Here is a 21,600-nt window from a genome sequence, read left to right on the forward strand (position 1 = left end):
CTGTAAACGTGGGGGACAGCAGCAGGCTGGGGGCCGTACCCAGAGTGCTGCCACCAAACAGATTCCAGGCGCAGGGCGGGGGCGCATCTGGAGGTCACCACTAGGCTGCAGAGCCCCATCTGACAAGCAGGCAGCCCCAGATCCCACCCTCCCAGGAGAAGCTGCTGGCTGGCGAGTGCTGTCCTGGCCCCCTGGGAGGAGTTGCCAGTGGAGCAGTGCCACCCTCACTGCCACAGGTGGCCCCAGTAACCTATCCCCCCCTCACACCTCCTGGCCCCCTGTCCTGAAACCCCTGCCCTAAATTCTGTACATCCCACCTGTCTCGACTCTGTAGCCCCACCCCCTGCCTTGAGCCTTTGCCAACCCTCTACCCTAAGCCTCTCACCCTTTGCTCCTTCTCACCCAGACTTTATTTTCCTTCAGTTTTGAAAAATACTACCACGGAAAAAAAGGGATGTACATTTTTCATTTCTTTTCAAATTAGTATTTCTGTTAAAGACCCAAGCAATGCAGGGCTCATCTGCTGGGGGTATATACTGCTGTTTAAATTATGTAAAATAATGTTTGGGCAACATACTGGTATACAAAGAATGAGTGCCTCACATATTGTATATCAGATGCCTTGGACACTTTTGTAGTAAATAATTAATCCCAAAATAGAATAAGCAAAAACTATCAATAATTCATTTTAATGTATCCTATTCATTTGAGAACTATAGAACCAACAAGCCACAGAAGAAAACTGAGTCCATTAATTCCAGTTTTAACCACACTGTTAAAGAATAATAGACTATCAATTTAAAATCAGCATGGAAGCATATTCTTTGGCACGGTAGTGAAAGCATGAAGAGGTATATGCATGCTTAATGTATCTGACATATACCTTGCAACTCCAGTTACAGTGTCATGTGAATGCACATTTTCACTTTCAGGTAACATAAAAAACTGGTAGCATTCTCTCCCATAAATATAAACAAACCTGTTTGTCTTAGCAGTTGGATGAACAAGAAGCAGGACTGAGATGACTTGCAGGCTCTAAAGTTTTACTTTGTTTCACTTTTGAGTGCAGTCACATAAAATAATAATTCTACCTTTATCAGCTGCACTTTCATAATTGAGATTGTACTTTTGTATTTGCATGGGAGAAACTGAAAATACTATTTTTTAAATATTTTACAGAGCAAAAATATGTGTAATAATAACAAAGAGAACACTGTACACTTTGCATTCTGTGTCGTACTTGAAATTGAAAATACAGAAAAGCATCTCCAAAATATTTATAATAAATTTACCTTGGTATTTTATTATATTTAACAGTGTGATGAAAAGTGCAATTAACATCCTTTTTAATCTCTCAATTAATTGCAATTTTAATCTACTTAATTTATTTTGCATCAATTGCGTAAGCTAATTGTGCTTACCTGACAGCCCTAATCACTTCTGTTTCTGACAAACTGAACTAACTACTCAATTATTAAAAAAATGCAGTGATTCAGTGCCCAGTTACATTGCCTAATTCATTATATGTTCAACACCACCTGCCAGGGCCAATTTTGCCTTTTTAATATTATTTTATTTTTAGTTGTCTCACTCCTCAAATGAGACAATAACAACAACAACAACAACATTAATCTGAGCTATTTCCTCTTCCTCTAAATTTTCAATCAAATGCTAAGAGAGCAAAAAAAAAAAAACACTTGACCTCACAGTGTAACTAAAGAGTTGTAAAGGTCACCTCTGAAACCACAATTCTCTACTGCTACAAACGAAGCACTCCAGAAAATTTAGCCAATGTGCTTTTCATTTACCCTATGCTGAATCAATATTGAATAAAAATTCCTGTCTCCCTTTCCCACCACAGCTTTCTCAATTACTTGATGGCTTCTCCCTCTATTGGTCTTCCTGCCACACACACTTATGCTATTAATATGTGACAGGTCTAAAAATGCCAACCACCCCATTTTGTGGTAAACCAACAGCAACACACAATTAATTTGTGGTGCAGGTCTACGCAGACAGCAAGCAACCATATATTACCCTTCCATTACGTTAATAATGTAAGAACCTCTGTGTGTGCAGAACTACTGCAGAATGATGTGCATACATCATAGGAATTATGTCTCATTTCATTGAGTTTGAACAAAAGTGGCAAAATTTAGAACCCCAGAGTTAAACTTTTTCTAGTCTTATTTACAATAAAAAGGAAGGAGAAATCAAAAGTGCTTCCATCATCACAATCAAGATCTATTTTAGGGACAGGCTGGATATGGCTGCCAAAGCCTTTCAAATTGGCCTGCGGCCTGCCCTGTTGGTATGAAGCTGGCTGTTCCCTGTGGCTCTCTGGGCTACGGAGGGGGAAGAGTTTTGTGTACTACTTTCACCACCGCAGAATTTCTGAGCACTTATTGGATGGAAACTGGCCAATGGGAGCTGTGAGGTTTTGCTGAGGGTAGGGACAGTAAAGCACAATCTCTCAGCTCCCAGTGGCTAGTTTCCCCAGCACAGAGAGCTACATGGAACAGCTAGTGGGCTGGGGCTGTGGGCAGGCAGGGAAGCCTTCCCGTGAGAGTGCTGCTGGCCAGGAGATGCTTAAATAAGCATCTCCCAGCCAGAGCCTCTGGCACCACACCGTTTCCTGCACCCCAATTCCCTCCCAGAAGCTGCTCCACCTCCTACATCTCTTCCCCAGGCCAGAATCCTCTCCTGCACCTATACTCGTTCCTGGACCCTGCATCCCAATACCCTGCCCCAGGTCAAAACCTCCTCCCTTCACCCAAACTCCCTTTCAGACCCCACATCCTATACTGCACTCCTACCCCAAGCTCCCTTCTGCACCCAACCTCCGTCCCAGACCCCACACTCTCTCCACAGAAAAGTGTGGCTTCTTCACCACTTCCCAAAATCTTAGAGTAGCCTCCTGCACCCATCAAAAATTATTGCCCATCCCTGGACTACAACATATCTCAAAGGTCATTGTTTTCATTCACTCTCCCACAGTTTTCTTGCATTTATAACTTTAAAGTAAGCATTCTATTTAACCTAAAGTCCATTTAGAAAACATTATCTCATAGATCATGTATAATTGTAAAAGTAAATCACTAGACCTGGGGAACTTTCCAAGTCCTGACTTTCTCAATGGGATTATTAGGTAAGCTGTAGAATGATGACCCTCTAGTTTGCCTTTGGCCAATAGGAAAAAAATGCCTGTTATTCTTACCCTACCTATCTCTACAGGTGACCATCCGTCCCGTATTGGGCAGGACAGTCCTATATTTGGGATGCCAAAAAGGTGTCCCTACTTATTTTTTTAAAAGGGACTCACTGTTCCGTATTTAGGCCCTCCCCGCTCCCACACTGTCCACCAGCAGCTGCGGAAAAGCCTCAGGAAAGAAGGAGAGCATGGGCAGCTGCCACATCCCTGCCGCTTCCCACGGCGGGCTGGTGGCTGCTACTTCCATGGGGGTCCCGGGGCAGGCCAGCGGCTGCCCCCTCATTCCCGGCTGCCCAGGGCTTGTTGGAGCAGGGAAGTGCCACCCCTCCCCCACATATCTCCTTGTCCCAAATATGGAACAGGGAGATACGGTCACCCTATACCTCAGAAGTATCCTTTACAGACTTTTGCAGTCAGAGAAGTACGTACCCAATATCAGAACTCTAAAAACATCATTGAGTATACTTTCCCTATGGAGATATACATCTTCCTCTGAAGAGACGATGGTTTCTTTGAAGAACCTGGAATCTTATGGAGCTTTCATGAGCCAAAAGCCACAGAGCCTTCTGTTACTTGGATAGTGATACTAATGCTTATTGCATAATCTCCCAATCACAATGTTTTCATAACAATATGGGTATGATGCAAACAAAACAAAGGAAGAAAACAATGTTAAGGCTGTCTACACCCTGGACACTGCTATTTTTATCTTGTTCGCATAGATGTAAACTATGAATAAATGTCCTGGAGTCTGCTGATTTGTGCCAGTCTTAACATGGCAGTGACAAATGTAATAATTTATTGTAAGAGATCCCTCTTTAACCCACTGGAAGTTTAAACTCCTGCACAATCACTGGAAGTCTATTTCAAAAATGTATAGGCTTAAAAAACGCACTCTAAAATTTACAAAATATCCAATCATCTTCCTCTTCCTAATACCCCAAAAATCTAATATTCAGGAAGCCTTGATCCATGTACATTTATTGGACCATAAAAATGAATTTGTTTTGCTAATGGGTTTAGCACGCACGTTCAAAAGTCATGAATTGCTATTCAATTACTAACAAAAGTCCATAAAAATGTCATTTAAACGTTGCAGTAGCAGGACCATTTTGAAATGGAAACTGGAAATTCTTTATAAATGATGTTTACATATATCTTCCGTTTAGTACATCAAGACATAGGATATCATAGCCAAGTACTGCCAAGAGAATTTCCAATACATAGAGCTGTCTGCGGTGCTGAAAGAAAACAAACCAACCTCTGGCATGAAGACCTACTGCCCCTCTGCATTCTCAGTATGGAGTACCTGTTCTAACAAAATAATCGTCTAACATTTCTCAGCCCAAAGACTGTATTATAAAATTTCCTCCAAAAATAACCTTGTGAAGGAAAATTGTAATTCCATTAAAATGGGCTTACCAAATATCCTTAAAATAGAATCCTTGTGAAGTCTGGACTGGTAAACTGCAGAGTTTGGCTTTATTGCCAATCTGACTGCTTTCCTAACAGAATACATCAGAACAAACATTTAAATTGGCAGCACACTGTCAACTTCAATAGATGAAGGACCGCACTAGACACTTTTCAGACGTCCTATCAGCTGCAGCTCAAGGGAACAAAAAATTAAGAATAAGTTTTGATTCAAGTTAGTAGGAATTTTAGGTCATCAGGTGCCATCAGGAGTAACTTCTGGGAGCAGAAGCAATTTCTAAACTTTCGTCATTTGTCACACAATACTCTACGAAGTGTTTCACTGAACAAATACCAAGTAGTATTCTTTCCCTCCAAATGTAAAACGTGTCACACTACAAACAGAATATTGATATTCTTCCAACCCCTAGAATATTGTTTGCTTTTTCAGGGAGTTCCTTTTAATTTGCACTGTACTGACTAGCACAGTCTCAACTCTTCTCAGATTAGAGCTAGAATGGAATTAATGCCCAAACAAACATTAGGTTAACAAAAACCAGTGAATTGAAACAACCCTCCAGGAAAAACAACCAACCAACCACCACCAAAACAATAAAGTCTTCATTGTCAAGTATGGCACATCTCTAAGGACATAATCCTGTAGTCGTTACTCAGGATAAACTCAACAACGTTAATAGGAGTTTGGCACTATATGTATTCCTTCAGACCAGAAATGTAACATTTATTTATATCCCAAGTCATCAATGGCTACTTACAGTAAACTCTTTCATATCTGGCAGCCCTGGAACTGGGAGGTTGCTGGATATTCAAGTATTCTGGATAATAAAGAGTTATACCTAGCAATGCATAACACTAAAGAAAGACAAGATTAGCTATTAAGAGACAAACAAAAATGTATGCAGAGTGATTTATTTACCAACAACAGTAGTATTGTACCCTGTAAACTTATTCTGCATTGCTGCATATATTTGTATTAATTGTCACTATACTGTACTTATGGAAAATGTAACTAAAATTTACTTACGGGTAAAATGCCAGGTATTGAAGAGTTATGGAAGATAAAATGCCAGCTATACAAGAGTTTACTGTAAATGGCTTTTTATGTTGCAGGGTATGTGTTTTTTTACAGAAACATGAATAAAAGTTTTAAGTGGGTTGCCTCTAAATCGGGAGAACATGTAATGTTGTCATCTTAAAGGTACTTTAGGGCCCTTTCCCATGGTCTACAAAAATAGATCATCTTCATTGCCCAGCTGAATAAACTGAGCCCTGAAGATCTGCCATTTATCCAGAACCTTACAATGATTATTGGCAGGTTATAGTACATGCTTAATGAAAAGAAACTGCATCACTATTTTGCAACTATGATTTTTTTTAAGTCTTAATATTAACTTTGATTAAGCTAGTAAATGGTGTTACTCATTCTACAGTACCTCATTTACTGACAAACTCTCTAAGAGGGCCATTAAAACAGAAGCACTCAGAGAAATGCAACAAAAAGTTGCATTTTTAATTAGCCGTGAGAATAACAAATCAGTCACTGTACAGCACGGCTTGCCAACACTACATTTCAGAAATAAGGGACTGTTTTCTTACCACTTCCCTCAACTCATATTGTTAATAAGAATAAGCAGTACTCACCTACATTCACCAAGGTTATTTCTTGCTGCTTTTTGCAGCACCCAGCAACTCCCGATCTTGTTGTGCAGAGATGAAAAAAATAAGGGGCATCCTTTACAGTTAAGGGACTGTTGGCAATCTTATTATAATGTCTATGATTTCATACATATTAGCTGAAGAATGGAAGTCCTGGATTTTTTTTTTCTGTAATAAACGGTGAAGACACATGCAGAAAGACGCACAGGTTCTAGCTTTACTACCAACTGTAGCAATTATTATTTGCAGACATTTAACCAACAAAAGTAAATTTCTTGTCCTTCTATACAATTAATATTAATAAAAAACAAGGACAAAAAAACAGTGGTATTTCTTTGATCTATTGTAGATTATTAGATTCAATTTACCAATACAATTCTAAGTATATTCTCTACAGAACATTAACTTCTCTGAACTTTTGAAATATTTAGACTGGTTTTTTATTATCAATTATTGTGATTCGGGCTGTAAGGGGTTTTTTTTTGGGGGGGGGTTGAAGGCAACAATTTAAACTATGTTATGGTAATTATTTCATGAACAAATGTTTGAGTACTTTTGATTTTTGTTCTACTGTAGTTCAGAGAATTTCAATTTTTTCAAAATGAGGTATACACAGATAAAACTATCAAACTTTTAACATTTCCTATTTAAAGTTTCTTAACAGAATTACTTTCAGTAACTGAAATGTCTAAGAAGATTGTTTTTAAGTAATTTTTTACATAATGCACTCCTACAATTTTCATTCTGAGAAAAAACTGGGGGCGGGGAACTGTGCATAACAGAAATATTAACATACATTTGTATAGGCTTCTGAAGTCCTTCAGTAGATTATATTATTTCTGCAACAGCTAGTCAAAAAGAATTAAGTTAACAGATTTCTAGTGCTATCATCTAAGTGGAAAAAGCTAGAGCCTGATTCAGAAATGGGAATTTTTCATGTATAAGGACTGCAGTATCAGGGTCCTATTTTGCAAATGGTCTTAGATAAAACAGTATTCTTTTACTCTAACTTTAGCAGACAGAAACCTGTACTTTATATGACAATTACATTATGCATGACTCAGTGGGTAATGTCATATCATTTATTGGTCCAAGTTTGGTATAGGTTAAAAGCTTGTCTCTTACACCAACAGAATCTACACCACTGACCTCTCTCTAATATCCTGGAACCAACAGAGCAGCAACAAGTATATTGTAGTTCCTCTTTCAGTAGTCCACCCTTTCTTTGTGTTAATACAACATAAGAAAGCTTCTTTGTCCTTGAAAATATTCACTACCGCTTTAAGCCACAAGTCCTCCACAGTAGGAAACAACAATTAAATACATCAAGGAATAAAACACCAATGAAAAATTAATGTGGATATTATCACGCTTTGATTATAAAGCCCAATCTTTCACTCCTTTGCTGAGCAAAATCCCAACTGAAAACTTGGCTTATATATGAGAGGAATTCTACAGGTCCTGCAAAGCTACATGTTTAAAAACTAATGAAGGCACTTCTTAGTTAACCATTACATTTTCCCTCACATATCTTTACTAGATGCCTATAATTTCTGTGGCATTAAAAATCCGTTTACAGTCTCAACATTCTACAGCTAGTTTTATTTTTCCCCAACTATTGCTTATCTTAGGTGTTTAGGGCAGCAGGATGAAGACTTCTCTCTAAAAGTGACTGAAATCTCCCTACAAATAATAATGTGATCTAATGAGGATGTACGGCTTTGCATAACATAGCTCTAAACACTGGACAACAAAGTTCCTCTGACAGCACAAAACAACCAGTGTATACAGGACACTCTATTCGGTCATTCAGAATAAACGATTATACAGTACATTAAAGCTACGTTAAAAACACTTAGTAAGAATATTCATTTGTTCTATTTAATCTCTTTAAGGTACCTTTCAAACGGGCACAGTAAACTTGAGCTGAAGCAAAGCAAACCTTCTGAAATACCAGAAAAAGATTCCCCAAAAAAAAGTCACTACTCACCAAAAGAATCCCTTTGGAAAACTGAGTCTTTTCATTACCTATAGGTTTAATGTCTGGTAATTTATAAAGTGCAACATTACCTGAATTTCCCTTGCGTGGTATACAATAATAAGACCAAGCAGAATAATCGTGGAGAGGCTAATAAGGCATTTTAGAGCTAATGAATACAGCGACTCCTGCAACAGAAAAACATTTGAGTGTCCATGAAGAGGGATGTACTTTTTGACCTTCACCTTTCTGAACTGATGGGGCAAAATCTATCTTGCCTAGCGCAGACCGGGGTTACTGTCTCAACCGCTCTCTGAAGCGGGAAGAATCGGTGCCCCAAATCAACCCCCTTCCACTGTCACCGCTTCGCAGCAGGTGCAGTGCTGGAGGGACAGCCCGCAATGGGAACCCCGCTAACTCTGGGGGCGGCTCTAACCAGTCAGCAAACGCAAAGGAACTGACCGGGGCCGATCGGCTGTTCCAGTTGCGCTAAATCCCTTCTCCCCCCGCTCCTCCGCCCTTCCCGTTCATCCCCTCCCGGGCTGGGACGCCCGTAGCGGAGGAGCAGCGCCTAGCGCACAGGGTGACACTGGGCCGGGAAGGGAGACGGCACGTGCGGCGCAGCTGGTGGGCGGGCGGGGCACTGCAGCCGGGCGGCGAGCGAGCGGGGCAGGTACCTTGGTGTAGGCGCCCCAGGACAGCTCGGTCTCGATGACCATCACCACGATGCCGAACATGCCGAAGATGAGCGCGTAGTCGCTGAGCCGCTTGCGCTTCTCGAAGAGCGCGCGGCGGTGCCCCAGCTTGTAGCCAATGTTCTGGTTCTTCTTCTTGCTGGACTTGCTGCCGCTGTTGTTCTGGCTGCTGCCCCCCGCGCTGCCCCCCGGCCCGGGGCCGTGCAGCGCCAGGTTGTTGGAGTTGTTGTGCTCCGGCTTGGACACCACGATCTCCGGGGCCGAGGCGGCGGCGGCCGCGGGGCTGGAGAACGGCGGCTGCAGCGGCTGGGACTCGGAGTCCAGTTCCTGCAGGTTCCTGCGGGACGAGCTCAGGTGGCTGAGCGGCCGCATGACGCCGCCGTTGTACCTGCAGCTGCTCATGGCTATTTCGGTGAAGGGGTTGCTCTCCCGCCGCTGGTGGGGCTGCGCGGGGTGCGGGTAGGCGCTGCCGCTGCTGACACTGCTGCTGGGGCTGGCCGCCTGCTGCTGCTGCAGGCTATGGCACTGGTGGTACGGCGGGTGGTGGTGGTGGTGGTGGTGGTTGTGGTGGTACGGGTGGTGGGCGGGCTGCCTGGCCGAGCCGGCATGGCTGGAGGGGGTCAGCTCGCTCACGTTCAGCTGGCTGCCCTGCCTGGACGAGGCGGCGGAGGAGGAAAGCGGCGAGGAGTGGGTCCGGAAAGCGCCCGACAGGGGCGAGGAGGTGCGGAGCAGCAGGGACAGGTTATCCCCCGCCGGAGCTGCGGGGTAGGAGCAGTTGTTGCACTGGAGGCATGGGCTGTGCTGCTGCGGCTGCTGCTGGAGCAGGCTCGGCTTCTCCTGGCTCGGCGGCGGCAGCGGGCAATGCAGGTGCGAGCGCTGCTGCTGCTCTGAGCAGAAGCCCGGCTGGAACTGCAGCGACGTTTCCATGTCAGAGCTGTTAAAGCTGCAGGAGGACCAGGCGGTGGTGCACCCTGCGCAATGCGTTATGGTCGGCAGCGGCGAGTCCTGCCGCCGCCACGAAGGGCCCATCCCGGCGCCCGTAGAATCCAGCCGGCGAGTGCTATTGGTCGGGCGGACCAAAACAACGGGCATGACGTCACCTGGAGGACGGGAAAGCTGCGGCGTGAGGGGAGGGGGGCGAGGGGAGAACCCCAGGAGCAGCTGTTGCTGTCGCCGCCAGGCAACGCGAGCCCCACCCTGCCCGGGGAATTCCATCTTCCCCGCAGTGCAACGCAGCCCGGGCGGGGCAAGGGAGCTGCATGCGCTGCTCAGGCAGGTAAGGGCCCACCCGTCCATCTGCTCCCGGGGGCACGTGCCCGGCGCTCGCCCGTCCCGCGCTGGAGCAATGAAAACACCGGGCCAGGAGTACCGTGAAGAGCCTCAGTCCTCCTTCCCAGCCCTCATCCCGCCCTCCCGCGTCCACCCGGGGCGTGTGCGACCCTTCGCAAGCGCGATCGGCCGCCCTGGCTAGCACAGGGCTTCGTCTGGCTTCCCTCCGGCTGGGGGTTCGGCAGGCAGGTTTGTGCCCACCCCACCTGCATTGGAAGCCGGGGGAGCGCAGCATTGCAATGGTCCATTCGCCGAAGGCGCAGCTGCCAGACAAGCAGCGGGACCGGGGCACCGCCAGGATTAGGGCAGTAGCGGCCTGTTCCAGGGAGGGTTGAGCGTGGGGATTCCCCCCTGCCCGGGAACTCTTTGGGGAGGAGTTCTGGGCCACTGGCGCGCTTGGAGGCAGAACGACAGGGGATCCCGGCACCGCCGCGGTAGAGGCGGCGATCCCGACCCTGCCCGGGTGTTGGCTCGGATCCCGCAAGCGCGGGGCCCTGGGGGGCGGGAGGCGGGGGTGTGGAGCCGGGCGCGTGGCGGTGGCTAACGGGCACCCAGGGCTGCGGCGATGCACAGACAATTAGCCTGAGGTATAGCCCCCCACCCCCGTGCATTGGCCGCCTGGGCTCGAAGCGCCTCCTGGAGGGGGGGTTCCCCGCTCCTAGCCGCGCGCGCCTGGACCCCGCCCGGCGGATTCGCTCACATTTACGCTTCTTCCGAAACATCGGGCGCCGCGAGCCGCTTCTTCGCGTCCCCGTCTTCGGCCGCACCGCTGCGGGCTGCGCGGAGCACCGGAGAGGCCCTGCCAATGGCCGCGGGGAGCCGGCCAGCGATCCCCGGCAGCCTGGAGGGAAGGCGCGGCGGACTCCTCTTGGCTCTTGTCTTCTGTTTGGGATGGGGCTGGCCCCCTGCCGCTCCTTCCCCGCAGCCCTGAAAGACAGGCAGGTAGCATGACTCTGTGCCTCTAGCCAGCGGCTCCTGCTCTGCCGCTCTGTGAGCTGAGACCAAGCATGACTGTGAGAGAGTAGAGAGCAGACCCGAGCTGTTTTCAAAAAAAAAGGGGGGGGGGGGGGCCTGTCCCTTGATGCACATGCAGCCACTGAAAGGGTGAAATTCTGACTCCCATTAAAGACCCTGGAAAAAAAGTCTTGCTGATTTCTATGGGAGCAGGATTTGCCCTGAAGTTCAGGCAACTAAGGCAAGGAGAAGTTTCAGCCACATGCATAAAGGTTTGCAGAATTGGGGTCCAAAACTGCACTCCTTCAGTAAATATATCATTTATGTGATGTCAGCGGCCTACTAGCAAAAGGAGTACGGCTGTGAGTAAGGGTTTGCAGGATTGGATCCAGAGGCTTAGATTACTAAATGACCAATATACTGCTTTAAAAGAAAGGGAGCGGGAGCAGGGGAGAGGAGAGAGGCACAGAACTGACAAAGCTGTAAATGGATTTCACACTAAAAATAAAGGGATATGCTAAAATAACTGTTTTGTCTAACAAAATTCCAAACACTTTTCAAAACCAACAACGATAAAAAACCTGAAGGATTTTGCAATGTGAACTTATTATTTTGCATTGAAAACTTGGGAGAAGTCAGTCAGTAGAAGAGTAGTTGGTCAGTAGACAAGTCACAGGGTTTTAAAAAAATCTGCCAACAATAGTCCAAGAAAAGATTTACAGGATGGAGATTTGTTCTAATAGGTCCAAGCCTTACTGTGAAACAGGATCATTTTCATTAAGTAATTGAATTTCTGACCTGGATCCAATTTCCTGAAATTCTATTCTGCAATAACTCTAATGTTGGCCATCTACTACCATTTTGCCTTCTTTTCCCAAGTGACTTCAAGTGAATAATTCATTTTAGCAGTTCCCTTAGATATTTTAATGTCTGAGCCAGATAAAGTCTCTATTTTGCATTTACTTAGAGAGAGGAAAGAATCATGAAAATGGTAAGTGATTCATTTATTATAGCGGTGATGCTCTCACTGCTGTAGTTGAGGCTGTGTCAGCATTTCCCCTGCGTTGCTTGCTTCCAACAACCACAAATTCAACTGTTAAATTTCTTCTGAGTGTCTTGATCTTAGACGGTCACAGTCTCTAGAAATCTTCATTTTTTTCCCTAATAGTTTAGGGAAAGTGTTTGTTCAAGGATCTAAATTATAGAAATGTAGGAAAAAATTGTTGGTAATAATAGGTTATTTTGTTTGTTTTTGTTTTCTTGGTAGGTATTTTCATCTCACAAAATAATTAGATTTCCCAATGATATTTTGTGCTTTAATGGATTCTGTCTTTGATAATTTTATTGAGGAGGAGGCACTGGGAGAGGAGTGGTGAAGTTTTTGAATAACTAAAGTAGGAAAAGCAAATTTACAGCAGCTATTCAGTATTCTCAGCTATAATATGGTATATTGCTTTTAGGACGCAGATGTTGCAAATACATATTCATAGCAGTTTCACTTGTGTAATAACACTTTATGGTTCTAAAAACCAATCACAGGATTATTGCAGCAACCCACAGATTAAGGCATTTAAGTATACTTACACATGATTGTAAAATAAGTGTTTGTAGATATCAATTTGTATGATATACAGTATCATACTGTCTGCTAAAAGATGTCAACCTTTTAGGTTAACAATCTGGTTTTGATTAAAGTCCCTTAATACGTATTTGAATGAAAGATGATATTTCAATATTCTGTTACGTCCTTCTGCACCTTCAAACGTTATTAATATGTATTTGAGTTACATAAATCCATTGGGTCAAATCTCACATATTTGAGTAAAAGGAATAGTTTTACTTTTAAGAAACAAACATTTAAAGTAAGCAGCATTATAAACAGACAAAACAAAATCCAAAGATACGCCAACTTCTTCAAGTCAATGGCTATATCTACACTAGAGAGTTTTGTTGACAAAACCCATGGAATGTCCACTTTCCCAAAGCATTCTGTCAGCAGTAAGTCAACAGAACGTGGCACCTCTGTTGACAGCATTCTGCCACTCCTCCATGAGGCGAAACACCAGTCAACAGATTCTGTCCACAGAAGGATGATTTGGATGTTCCCCTCTGTCGACAGACAGGTCTTCTGGGACACCAGGCAAACCTGTCTGCTGTACTTCCTGTTGACCATTTGGTTGAGAGCGCGGCCAGGTAGTTCAGCTGCTCTCTGTCGACAGAGCGGCTCGCTCTTTCAGTATGCTTGGCAGCCTGGCTGTGATCTGTCGACAGAAGTTTTGTCAGAAGTTTCCAACAGAAACTTCTGTCAACAGGTTGCTCTAGCGTAGACCTAGCCACTGTGTGTAGTCTGCAATCTTGAACGTATGATAATATTTGGATTAGTACACAAAGGCACATCTCAGGGGTTATATTTGTAAATCTCTCCGTGCATGGAAATTCTATATGCAATTGAGTACCAAGAAGGTTATTTCATGATAGTATGAATTAAAGAATGCACACAGTTTAAAACTTTGAAGTTTCTTAGTTTGTCAGTTCATGTCAGTGTTAATGTTACCATAATATGCTTTTTTCTCATCTTCAGCCTTCCTGACTACATCTGTTCTTTTATTCCCAAAGACTTCATATCTTGTTTATCATGTGCAAATCCTAAATATGCAACTAAAGCTGCAGATTTTCTGTGTTTTCATCTAATCTGATAATTTAGTTACCTGATAAATTATAAAATCAGGGGAAAAAAGGTAATTTTAGTAGTGGAATGTATATGTAAAAGCTTGCTGTGTTCTGTAAAGGAGAATTAATGTTATTGTTATTTAATATTCTTCATGAACATCTACAAATCCCATTTTTAGTGTATTTAATGTCAACAGATTGTGTCTGTCCTTAAAATTAGGTCAAGCACTCTGCTGTTACTAGCTTTTGGAATATTTTATGAGCTAGCTTGCTTGATCTTTTCATTAAGACAATAAACAACTGAGCATTTTCTTGTTTAACACAAGAGGGCATACTAATATACTCAACATATGATAAAATTAATGAGCTGCAAGCTTTTGTTTGTTTCATTTATGTAGGGATTATTTTTAATTCACAAATTTTAAAAGTCTAAAATTTTTAAAAAATTAGCTGGAGCTTACTTTTCTAAAAGCTAGAAGAATGGACCCCCCAATCTCTCTGTCAAAGATGCAAAAGACCAAGAATAAAAAGGCACCTCTCATCATAAGCATTTTTGAAACTATATGTAAGAATGGGTGAGTGTAATAGCATTTTAATAGTACAGGTAAAATGCTAATTGAATTACCTTAGTATCGGAAGGTCACTAGTTTGTCATAATGCAAAATTGCTAAAATGGTTTTATAAAAGGCACGTGCTAAGCTGAACAGCACGTGTGCCAAGAGTGACAGGCGATTGGATTATTATTGGCACGTGAGGCGGGAGCACACAGCGGCCGGTGCATATGCAGGGGTCACACGGCTCTGCACAGGCTTCCTGACAGCCCTTGGTGCAGCCCCAGCCCAGCTGCCTGCACTCTGGGCACGGTGCCTCTGGCCTGATGCTGCCTGATCCATGTCCTGCTCCTTGGGGGACAGACCCAGCCCACTGCAGCCAAGTAAGTGTGTCGCAATCCCCTCCCCAGGCTGGCTTCCTTCTCCGCAGCCGAGCCACTCCTGTGCTCCCCAGCTCCATGCCCCACCGCAGTGGGGAACGTCCTGGGCAAGTTTCTAGAGAACTTTGCTCCCTCCCTTCAGCCCCAAGGACCTGCTGGGGCTGGAGCCCAGCCTGCCTGCACGGTGCAGGTCAGCACGGAGCTGCCAGGAGCACTTGGCTGAGCCCCTCCACCCCCCATTGAGGTAGGCGGTTAATTTCAGCAACGTACTTGGATGTTGTGCTTCCCCAGAGTTGCCTTGTTCCTCCCCCTCAGCTTGCTGGCCCCCAGTACATGCCAGCCCTACTTCTGCACACCTGGGCTCTCCCTCTTGCCACCAGCCACAGTTACACAGTAAAACTCTGCATCTTTATTAATGAAGCTGTTGTAAGTAGGACTATTAGTGATTTTAAAAAGTATCCCTGGCATTCAGACCGTATATAGAGATCAAAAGGTCAAATTCCATGTGCAGTACAGAATAATTATTAGAGATTTCTTCATTTAATCATAAAAATATTTATTTTCCTATTAAGCTGGCTCTCGCCCCTGTTTTAGGTCACAATGCTGATATTCTAGAGTTGCCATGTTATAGGGAGAGATTTATTTTGGAATTAGTTTGATAATTAGAAAAACATCCTGTTTTCCATCTGGCTATTCTAACAGCAGTAATTGCTAAGACAAGATCAATACTTAGGACAAAGCTACCACTGATAACATGTGGAGCCCAACAGATATAGAAAAAAATACCGCTAGGTTTATTAGATCAGGAAAATGCTAGTTTAAGAAACTTAAATAAAATCCCTATCATTGTTTTAGCCCATAGATGTTTTAGGAGGCACATAAAGATAGCTACTGTATGAGAGCACTTTCACTGAAGTTATAAATAGTTATTTTGATCTGCAGTCCTTATGAATGCAAAACTCATATTCAAGCCAATAAGAATTTTTCGTACTTAAGGATTACAGGATACATGTTTCTGTTCATCAGGACAGGAAACAAAATAAGTTGGAAAGGCTGAGAAGTTGCACAGAGGCTGAAATTGATAATATGCAGCATACTTTTTAGCCTTCTCACGCCATGAGTTTCTAAACATCACTGAAAGAGAGTTGGATTCACTATTAAAGGGGGCAGAGATATATGTGCGTACAAAGAATTAAACTGTTTGACTAGAACTCAGCACTAACATTCTAAGCAGTAGCTTACTGCAAATGCATTCCATGAGCTCTATCAACTGAAATACCCTTGGGACTTATTTAAAGATGAGACTGAACAACATTATTTAGCATGTTGATTGTCACTGAGATCTTAAATAGCAGGACCTTGTGCCGATATAGTTCATGGTCGTCCAAATGAATAGTGGGCTTTTTGCAGATGTGATGTCATACTATAACTGGGCTAGATTCACACCTCAGCTGTAATCCTTTAGCTGGATTGTGACTTTTATTGGTGAGTCCTATTAACTTCATAGTGTCTTCTTGTACTAGTAAATGCTTACTAACACAGGTAAAGGTTGTATCATTGGGCATTCAACAGGATACACATTTTAAAATTGTAGAAAAAGTGGCTTTTTCAGCACTGTAATTATGAGATGGATCAAGAGCCATTACTAGTTGTAATGGGAAGAAACAGGTAACATAACTCCTGAAGGAGGCAATAACAGAGAGAGATACAAAATAAGATACATAGGTAAGGGGAAAATACTTAACTGAGACTTGAAATGGGATCCAGAGAGGGAAAAGGATAATTATTAAGATGACAGGAACTGCAGAGGAAAAGGCTTGTTCACACAATGGTGAGACTGTAAGAAAATACAGAGATGGCTAGACCAAAAAGAGGCGCAAAGGAATGCTATCATTGCAGTAATATAGCATGGAGAGTTTTAAAAACAAGGTCAGTTTTCAGCCGGATTCAGAAATGAATAGGATGCCAGTGGAGGTTTAAGAAGTGAATCTTTGTTGTGCAGCTTCATACAAGTGAATGGGAAAGAACGTTCTGCATATATTAGAATCCACAGAGCTGGGATTTGCAGTCATAAAGACCAGTTGATGCAGTCAAGAAGAAAGGAGAGGAAGGTGTGGATGAGAATTTCTGCAGAGGTGGAACTGAAGCAGTGACAATCATAAGCAAAGTTATAGAGAAGTCCTGTGGCACCTTACAGACTAACAGAGATTTTGGAGCATATGCTTTCATGGCAAAGACCTGCTTTATCAGATGCATGACTGTCTCTTTGATCAGATGTATGACAGGGGGTCTTTTTCCACGAAAGTTTGTGCTCCAAAATATCTGTTGGTCTATAAGGTGCCCCAGGACTTCTTATATCGGAGGGGTAGCCGTGTTAGTCTGGATCTGTAACAGCAACGAAGGGTCCTGGGGCACCTTATAGCCTAACAGAAAAGTTTTGAGAATGAGCTTTCGTGAGCACAGACTCACTTCATCCGATGCTGCATCTGATGAAGTGAGTCTGTGCTCACGAAAGCTCATGCTCAAAACTCTTCTGTTAGTCTATAAGGTGCTCCAGGACTTCTTGTTGTTTTTGAAGATACAGACTAACTTGGCTACCTCTCTGAAAGTAATAAAGGTGGTGATGACTGTATTTAGTGACCTCAGAGATCTGGGAGAGTGGGTTAAGGATGTGGGACAACCCGGAGGTTGCAGAGATATGTAGCGTCTGAATCACAATATAATTTTTTTCTGGGGCGTTGGGTAGGGGGTGGCTCCTGAACCTCTTTTCCATGAGAAACACAAAAGACTTTGAGCTGAAGGAAGTTGAGAAGAAGCCACACATTTACGTGGGCAAGGCTTTGCACTGCTTGCCATGTAAGCTGCTCCCTGAACACCACTTCTGCTTAAATAGTAATGCTTTTAAAGTATTGTAATAGCAACTTCACACTTTTGAGATCTCACATTAAAATTTTCTTCAGTCTTACCATTTTTGCCTTATTAATTCTCCAACAATTAAATGTCCTTTCACATGTTTGTTTTTGACTTAATGAAATAATTGACCACAGAAGAACATTTTAATCTTAGTTCCAGTTGGCAGATGGGGTGTTATGGTCTATTCAGCTTTTGGCTTCCTTTCTAGGCAGCTGTGCTGTGAACATCCTCTCTGAGTCAATCAATGCCTGACAACCAAGCACAGCCCAGGATGGGCTTTTTTTTTTTTTTTTTGGCCACATGGGACCCCCTCTCTGTTTTTTGTGTTCCTCTGCCCAATTAGTTGCTAGTTAGGGTGAGAAGATTCACAAATGCCTGCCAGAAGTAGGTGTTCCATGAATGGATCCTAATAATCCTTAACAGGACAAATTGCAACTCAGCCATGCTGTGATAAAGCTGCAGCATTAGGCCATTTCTAATATGCAATACTGCAATCAACTGCACAGTAAATGTTGTGTTCTATTGTTTTAATTTGTAAATATGGAATTATTTACAGTGAAGATTTTGAAATTATTTTTCTTTCTAATATTCTTCATTAAATTGATGGTAAGGTCAGCAGGTAGCTGTGGAGAACTATGACTTTTTGTAAAAAGTCACTGGGCTTGAGTCTGTTCTGTTGTATGTGGATGTAGAAAAGAGGACCAGGAAGAAAAGCCCTGTGGGTGCCGGCAATAGTCCATCCAAATTCCGAACAAGGAATGAGACTAGAGTAAGCAGCCTCACCTCCCTCACATCTTCCAGCAGAACTGACCAAACAGAAGATCTGATCCAAAACCAATTGAAGTAAGTATAAAAGTCTCTATCGTCAATGGGCTTTTTTATCAGGCTCCAAAGGAAGGAATGTACCTTCTTACCCCTCCACTCCAGCAAGCTTTGGAAGATTTTTGACTGCAGATTGTTCAAACAGTGAGTTGTGTCTTTAGGGTACAGTTCAGGTTGCCCATGAATAACCTGCACATTTTTAGGAAAATCTGCTGCAGTAAATGTACAGACCTAGTGACTGACTTATATCCTGAAGCGTATCTGTAGTGAAAAGAATGAGAAGCTTCCTGTTTGTAGAAATTATGAAATCTTGGTTTATGCAGAATTGACACACTTCAGTATCTCATGAAAGATAACACATGCAGAAATTGCTATTAATAAATCAACCTTTTGCACTCTAGTTGGGTAAGAATACTAGTATGCACTGCTTCTCAGGAATGGGTAATTGACAATTCCAACTAAAGTTTTTATATGAAGTTACAACATTGAATAATCTTACAGATGGGCTATGTCCAGAAGATCGTCTTTCGCGAGAGTGCGTCCACACCCAAAAAGCCAATTGATCTTTCGATCTGCTCTTTTGAAAGACAGCGGCCACACGGCCCTGGCCGCTCTTTAGAAAGAACGGAGCAGGAAATGCCATGAACAGGGTTGCATGGCTTCCAGGCCCTTCTGGGAGCCTCAGCCAGCTGCTCCCTTAAAGGGCCCCCTCCCCTAGGCTCCCTCCTTGCACATACTGAGGCTTACCTTGCCCCAGACAGCACAGCAGACCTTGTGCAGGGACCAGGCGCTCAGTCTAGAGCCTCGTAGATCGGCAGCAGCTACCCAATGAGGACATCCTCGACACTGTGGTCTGCCTGCTGGCCATGGTAGTTGTTGCTGCCCTCCATCTCCTCGTGCACCCCAATGACCCTCCCCCAGGTACTGCCCACCATGACCCCACCCCCCAGTACCTCCACCACTCACCACCATTCGCAAGGGACAGGGCAGTGGCAAAACAAATGAAGTATTTTTCTGAAAATTTAAACCTTGTGTGCAGTGAGAACCGTGCATTTAACTGTGTGTATGGCTGAACGGGGATAACTATGTACATTGTTGAGGATATGAGACGGGGGTGGGGGACCTCAGTCCTCAGAGAGGGTGAAGGGCTGCGAGCCACAGTGGCTGTGGAAGCCCCTACCGTGTCCCCCCACGGTCTGTGGTCCCATGGGCACTGGGATGGGGCCAGGACTATGGGGAGGGAGGGGTTCAGTGGGCTTGGGTGTGGAGGGGGTGGGCGCTGCCTCGGTGGGGTCTGCTGTGGCCATGAGCCAGTGATTGAGGTCCTGCAAGACAGCAGGGGGCGGTCAGGCAGGAACAGAGCAATGAGGGCAAAGGCAGCAGTGGGGGACGGGGCAATTAGGGGGCAGCAGTGGGAGGCTGGGCAGCACCACAGCCACCTCATCCCAGGCCTCCTACCACCAGGCCATGTCGGCCCTCTCCAGTGTCAGCCAGGCCCGCAGGTTGGAATTTTGCTGGCAGAGGGTGGTCACCTAGGTGGTGTCCCCGTCGTCCCACCTGTGGAGACGTAGTCTCCAGCCACAAGCCCATGCGGGCATCATTGATGGGCGGGGAGGTCCTAGCCCCCTTCACAGCCGCTGGAGGACTCAGTGGCTCCTGGACAGGGCTCGCCTGGCCTTTAGGCAGCACAGCTGTAAGGATGGAAGGAGAGAGGGAGAAGGTGCATCAGTCCTGTAGCCCAGCCCCATCGGCTGTGCCCCCCACTCCCTATGGGCCTGCCCCTCTGGCCAATTGCCTGGCAATCCTCGGGAATCCCAGGCACTGAGGGGTCCCCGCATGGGTGGGGCACACACCCAGTGCAGTCCAGTCCCCCAGCCCCTGCCCAGGCATGCAGCTCATGGTACTGTCTATGGCAGCAGGTGCTGAGTGTCCGCAGTGGCCATCTCCACAGGCTGGGAGGTACAGCCATCCAGGATGTGTCTGTGCTGGGGCGAGCGGCTATGTGGCTGGCCTGCTTATAGGTGTAGCAGAGGCAAGTGCCACCTCCCCACACCCTGGCGTGAGCAACGCACCGGGTACCTACCAGAGGGTCCTTCAGGGAGGTCCGGGAGGCCCCTGCTAGATGGATCCTGGCTCAATGGACCTGAGGAAGGGATGGTGATCACCAGCACCCTGTTGTTGGAGCACTTCTGCTCCAACTCCAGCTCCAGGAGGGTGGTCTGGGTTGAGGGTCCGGGCTTCACCTGTGGCTCGGGCTCTGGCTTGGACACCACAGTGTTCAGCACCTGGGCAGGGGAGCAGCATCCCTGGCCCCAAGGAAGTTGTCCAGCTCCTGGAAGTAGATGCAGCTGGTGGATCCTGCCTCTGAGTGGCCAGGTGAATCCCTGGCTCATGCCTTTGCTGCCAGCCCACTCTCAGCTTCCTGCCATGGGTTTTTTGGGTCCCCGTGTCTTCAAATGCGTCTGGACACAGGGAGCTTAAAGCTCCACTGCTGCTGGCCGGGGCATCTCCACACGCCAGCTGGCTGGCACCATGGAGAACTCCTCTTTCAAAAGAGTGGCCTGTGGAATATCTACACACGTTTTCTTTGGGAAGAACGTGCTCTTCCCGATCCAGGCCTGGAAGAGCGCGTCCGAAAGAAGTGTTGTGTTCTTTCAATTTACTTCTGAAAGAATGCCTTTTGTGCATAGCAGCTCCACAGGATCTTTCAAAAACACTTGCTAGTGTAGACCCAAGCATGAAGTGTTAACGTGTTCTACCTTTTACACTAAAATCTCTGTTATCCTGTGCAGATAACCACCCGATTGTGTTAACCGGCATGTGGGGGCCAGCTGCCACGGGGCCAGTCACTGTAAAACTGTCAACTAATTTTACTATTAAATGGAGTGTGGATGTCCAAATTCTCGTGCGGTCTGTTGTTTTATCATTTGACATAAGATTGTTTGATTCAGCAGTGTGGCTGTAATTCTTATTCCTCAACAAACCTTGGATATACTTCATTTGATGC

At 45.0% G+C, this 21,600-nt stretch overlaps 1 protein-coding gene and 1 long non-coding RNA gene across 8 annotated transcripts in view; one reads left to right on the forward strand and one right to left on the reverse strand.

Moving 5' to 3' along the window:
* KCNN2 (potassium calcium-activated channel subfamily N member 2) overlaps positions 1-11,336 on the reverse strand; it is a 111,173-nt gene extending 99,837 nt beyond the window's left edge. For all 3 annotated transcript variants that reach the window (XM_074995211.1, XM_074995212.1, XM_074995213.1), the window contains exons 1-3: positions 11,004-11,336; positions 8,957-10,074; positions 8,372-8,467 (exon numbers count right to left, since the gene is read on the reverse strand). In XM_074995211.1, the coding sequence (XP_074851312.1) occupies positions 8,372-8,467; positions 8,957-10,074; positions 11,004-11,025 (1,236 nt within the window). In that variant the 5' untranslated portion in view covers positions 11,026-11,336. The remainder of the gene's footprint in view (positions 1-8,371; positions 8,468-8,956; positions 10,075-11,003) is intronic.
* Positions 10,118-21,600, forward strand: part of LOC142013606 (uncharacterized) — a 235,829-nt gene continuing 224,346 nt past the window's right edge. For all 5 annotated transcript variants that reach the window (XR_012645731.1, XR_012645730.1, XR_012645732.1 and 2 more), the window contains exon 1: positions 10,118-10,250. This is a non-coding gene — a long non-coding RNA (uncharacterized LOC142013606). The remainder of the gene's footprint in view (positions 10,251-21,600) is intronic.

The sequence above is a fragment of the Carettochelys insculpta genome, chromosome 5, assembly GCF_033958435.1.
Source record: "Carettochelys insculpta isolate YL-2023 chromosome 5, ASM3395843v1, whole genome shotgun sequence".
NCBI lineage: Eukaryota > Metazoa > Chordata > Testudines > Carettochelyidae > Carettochelys > Carettochelys insculpta.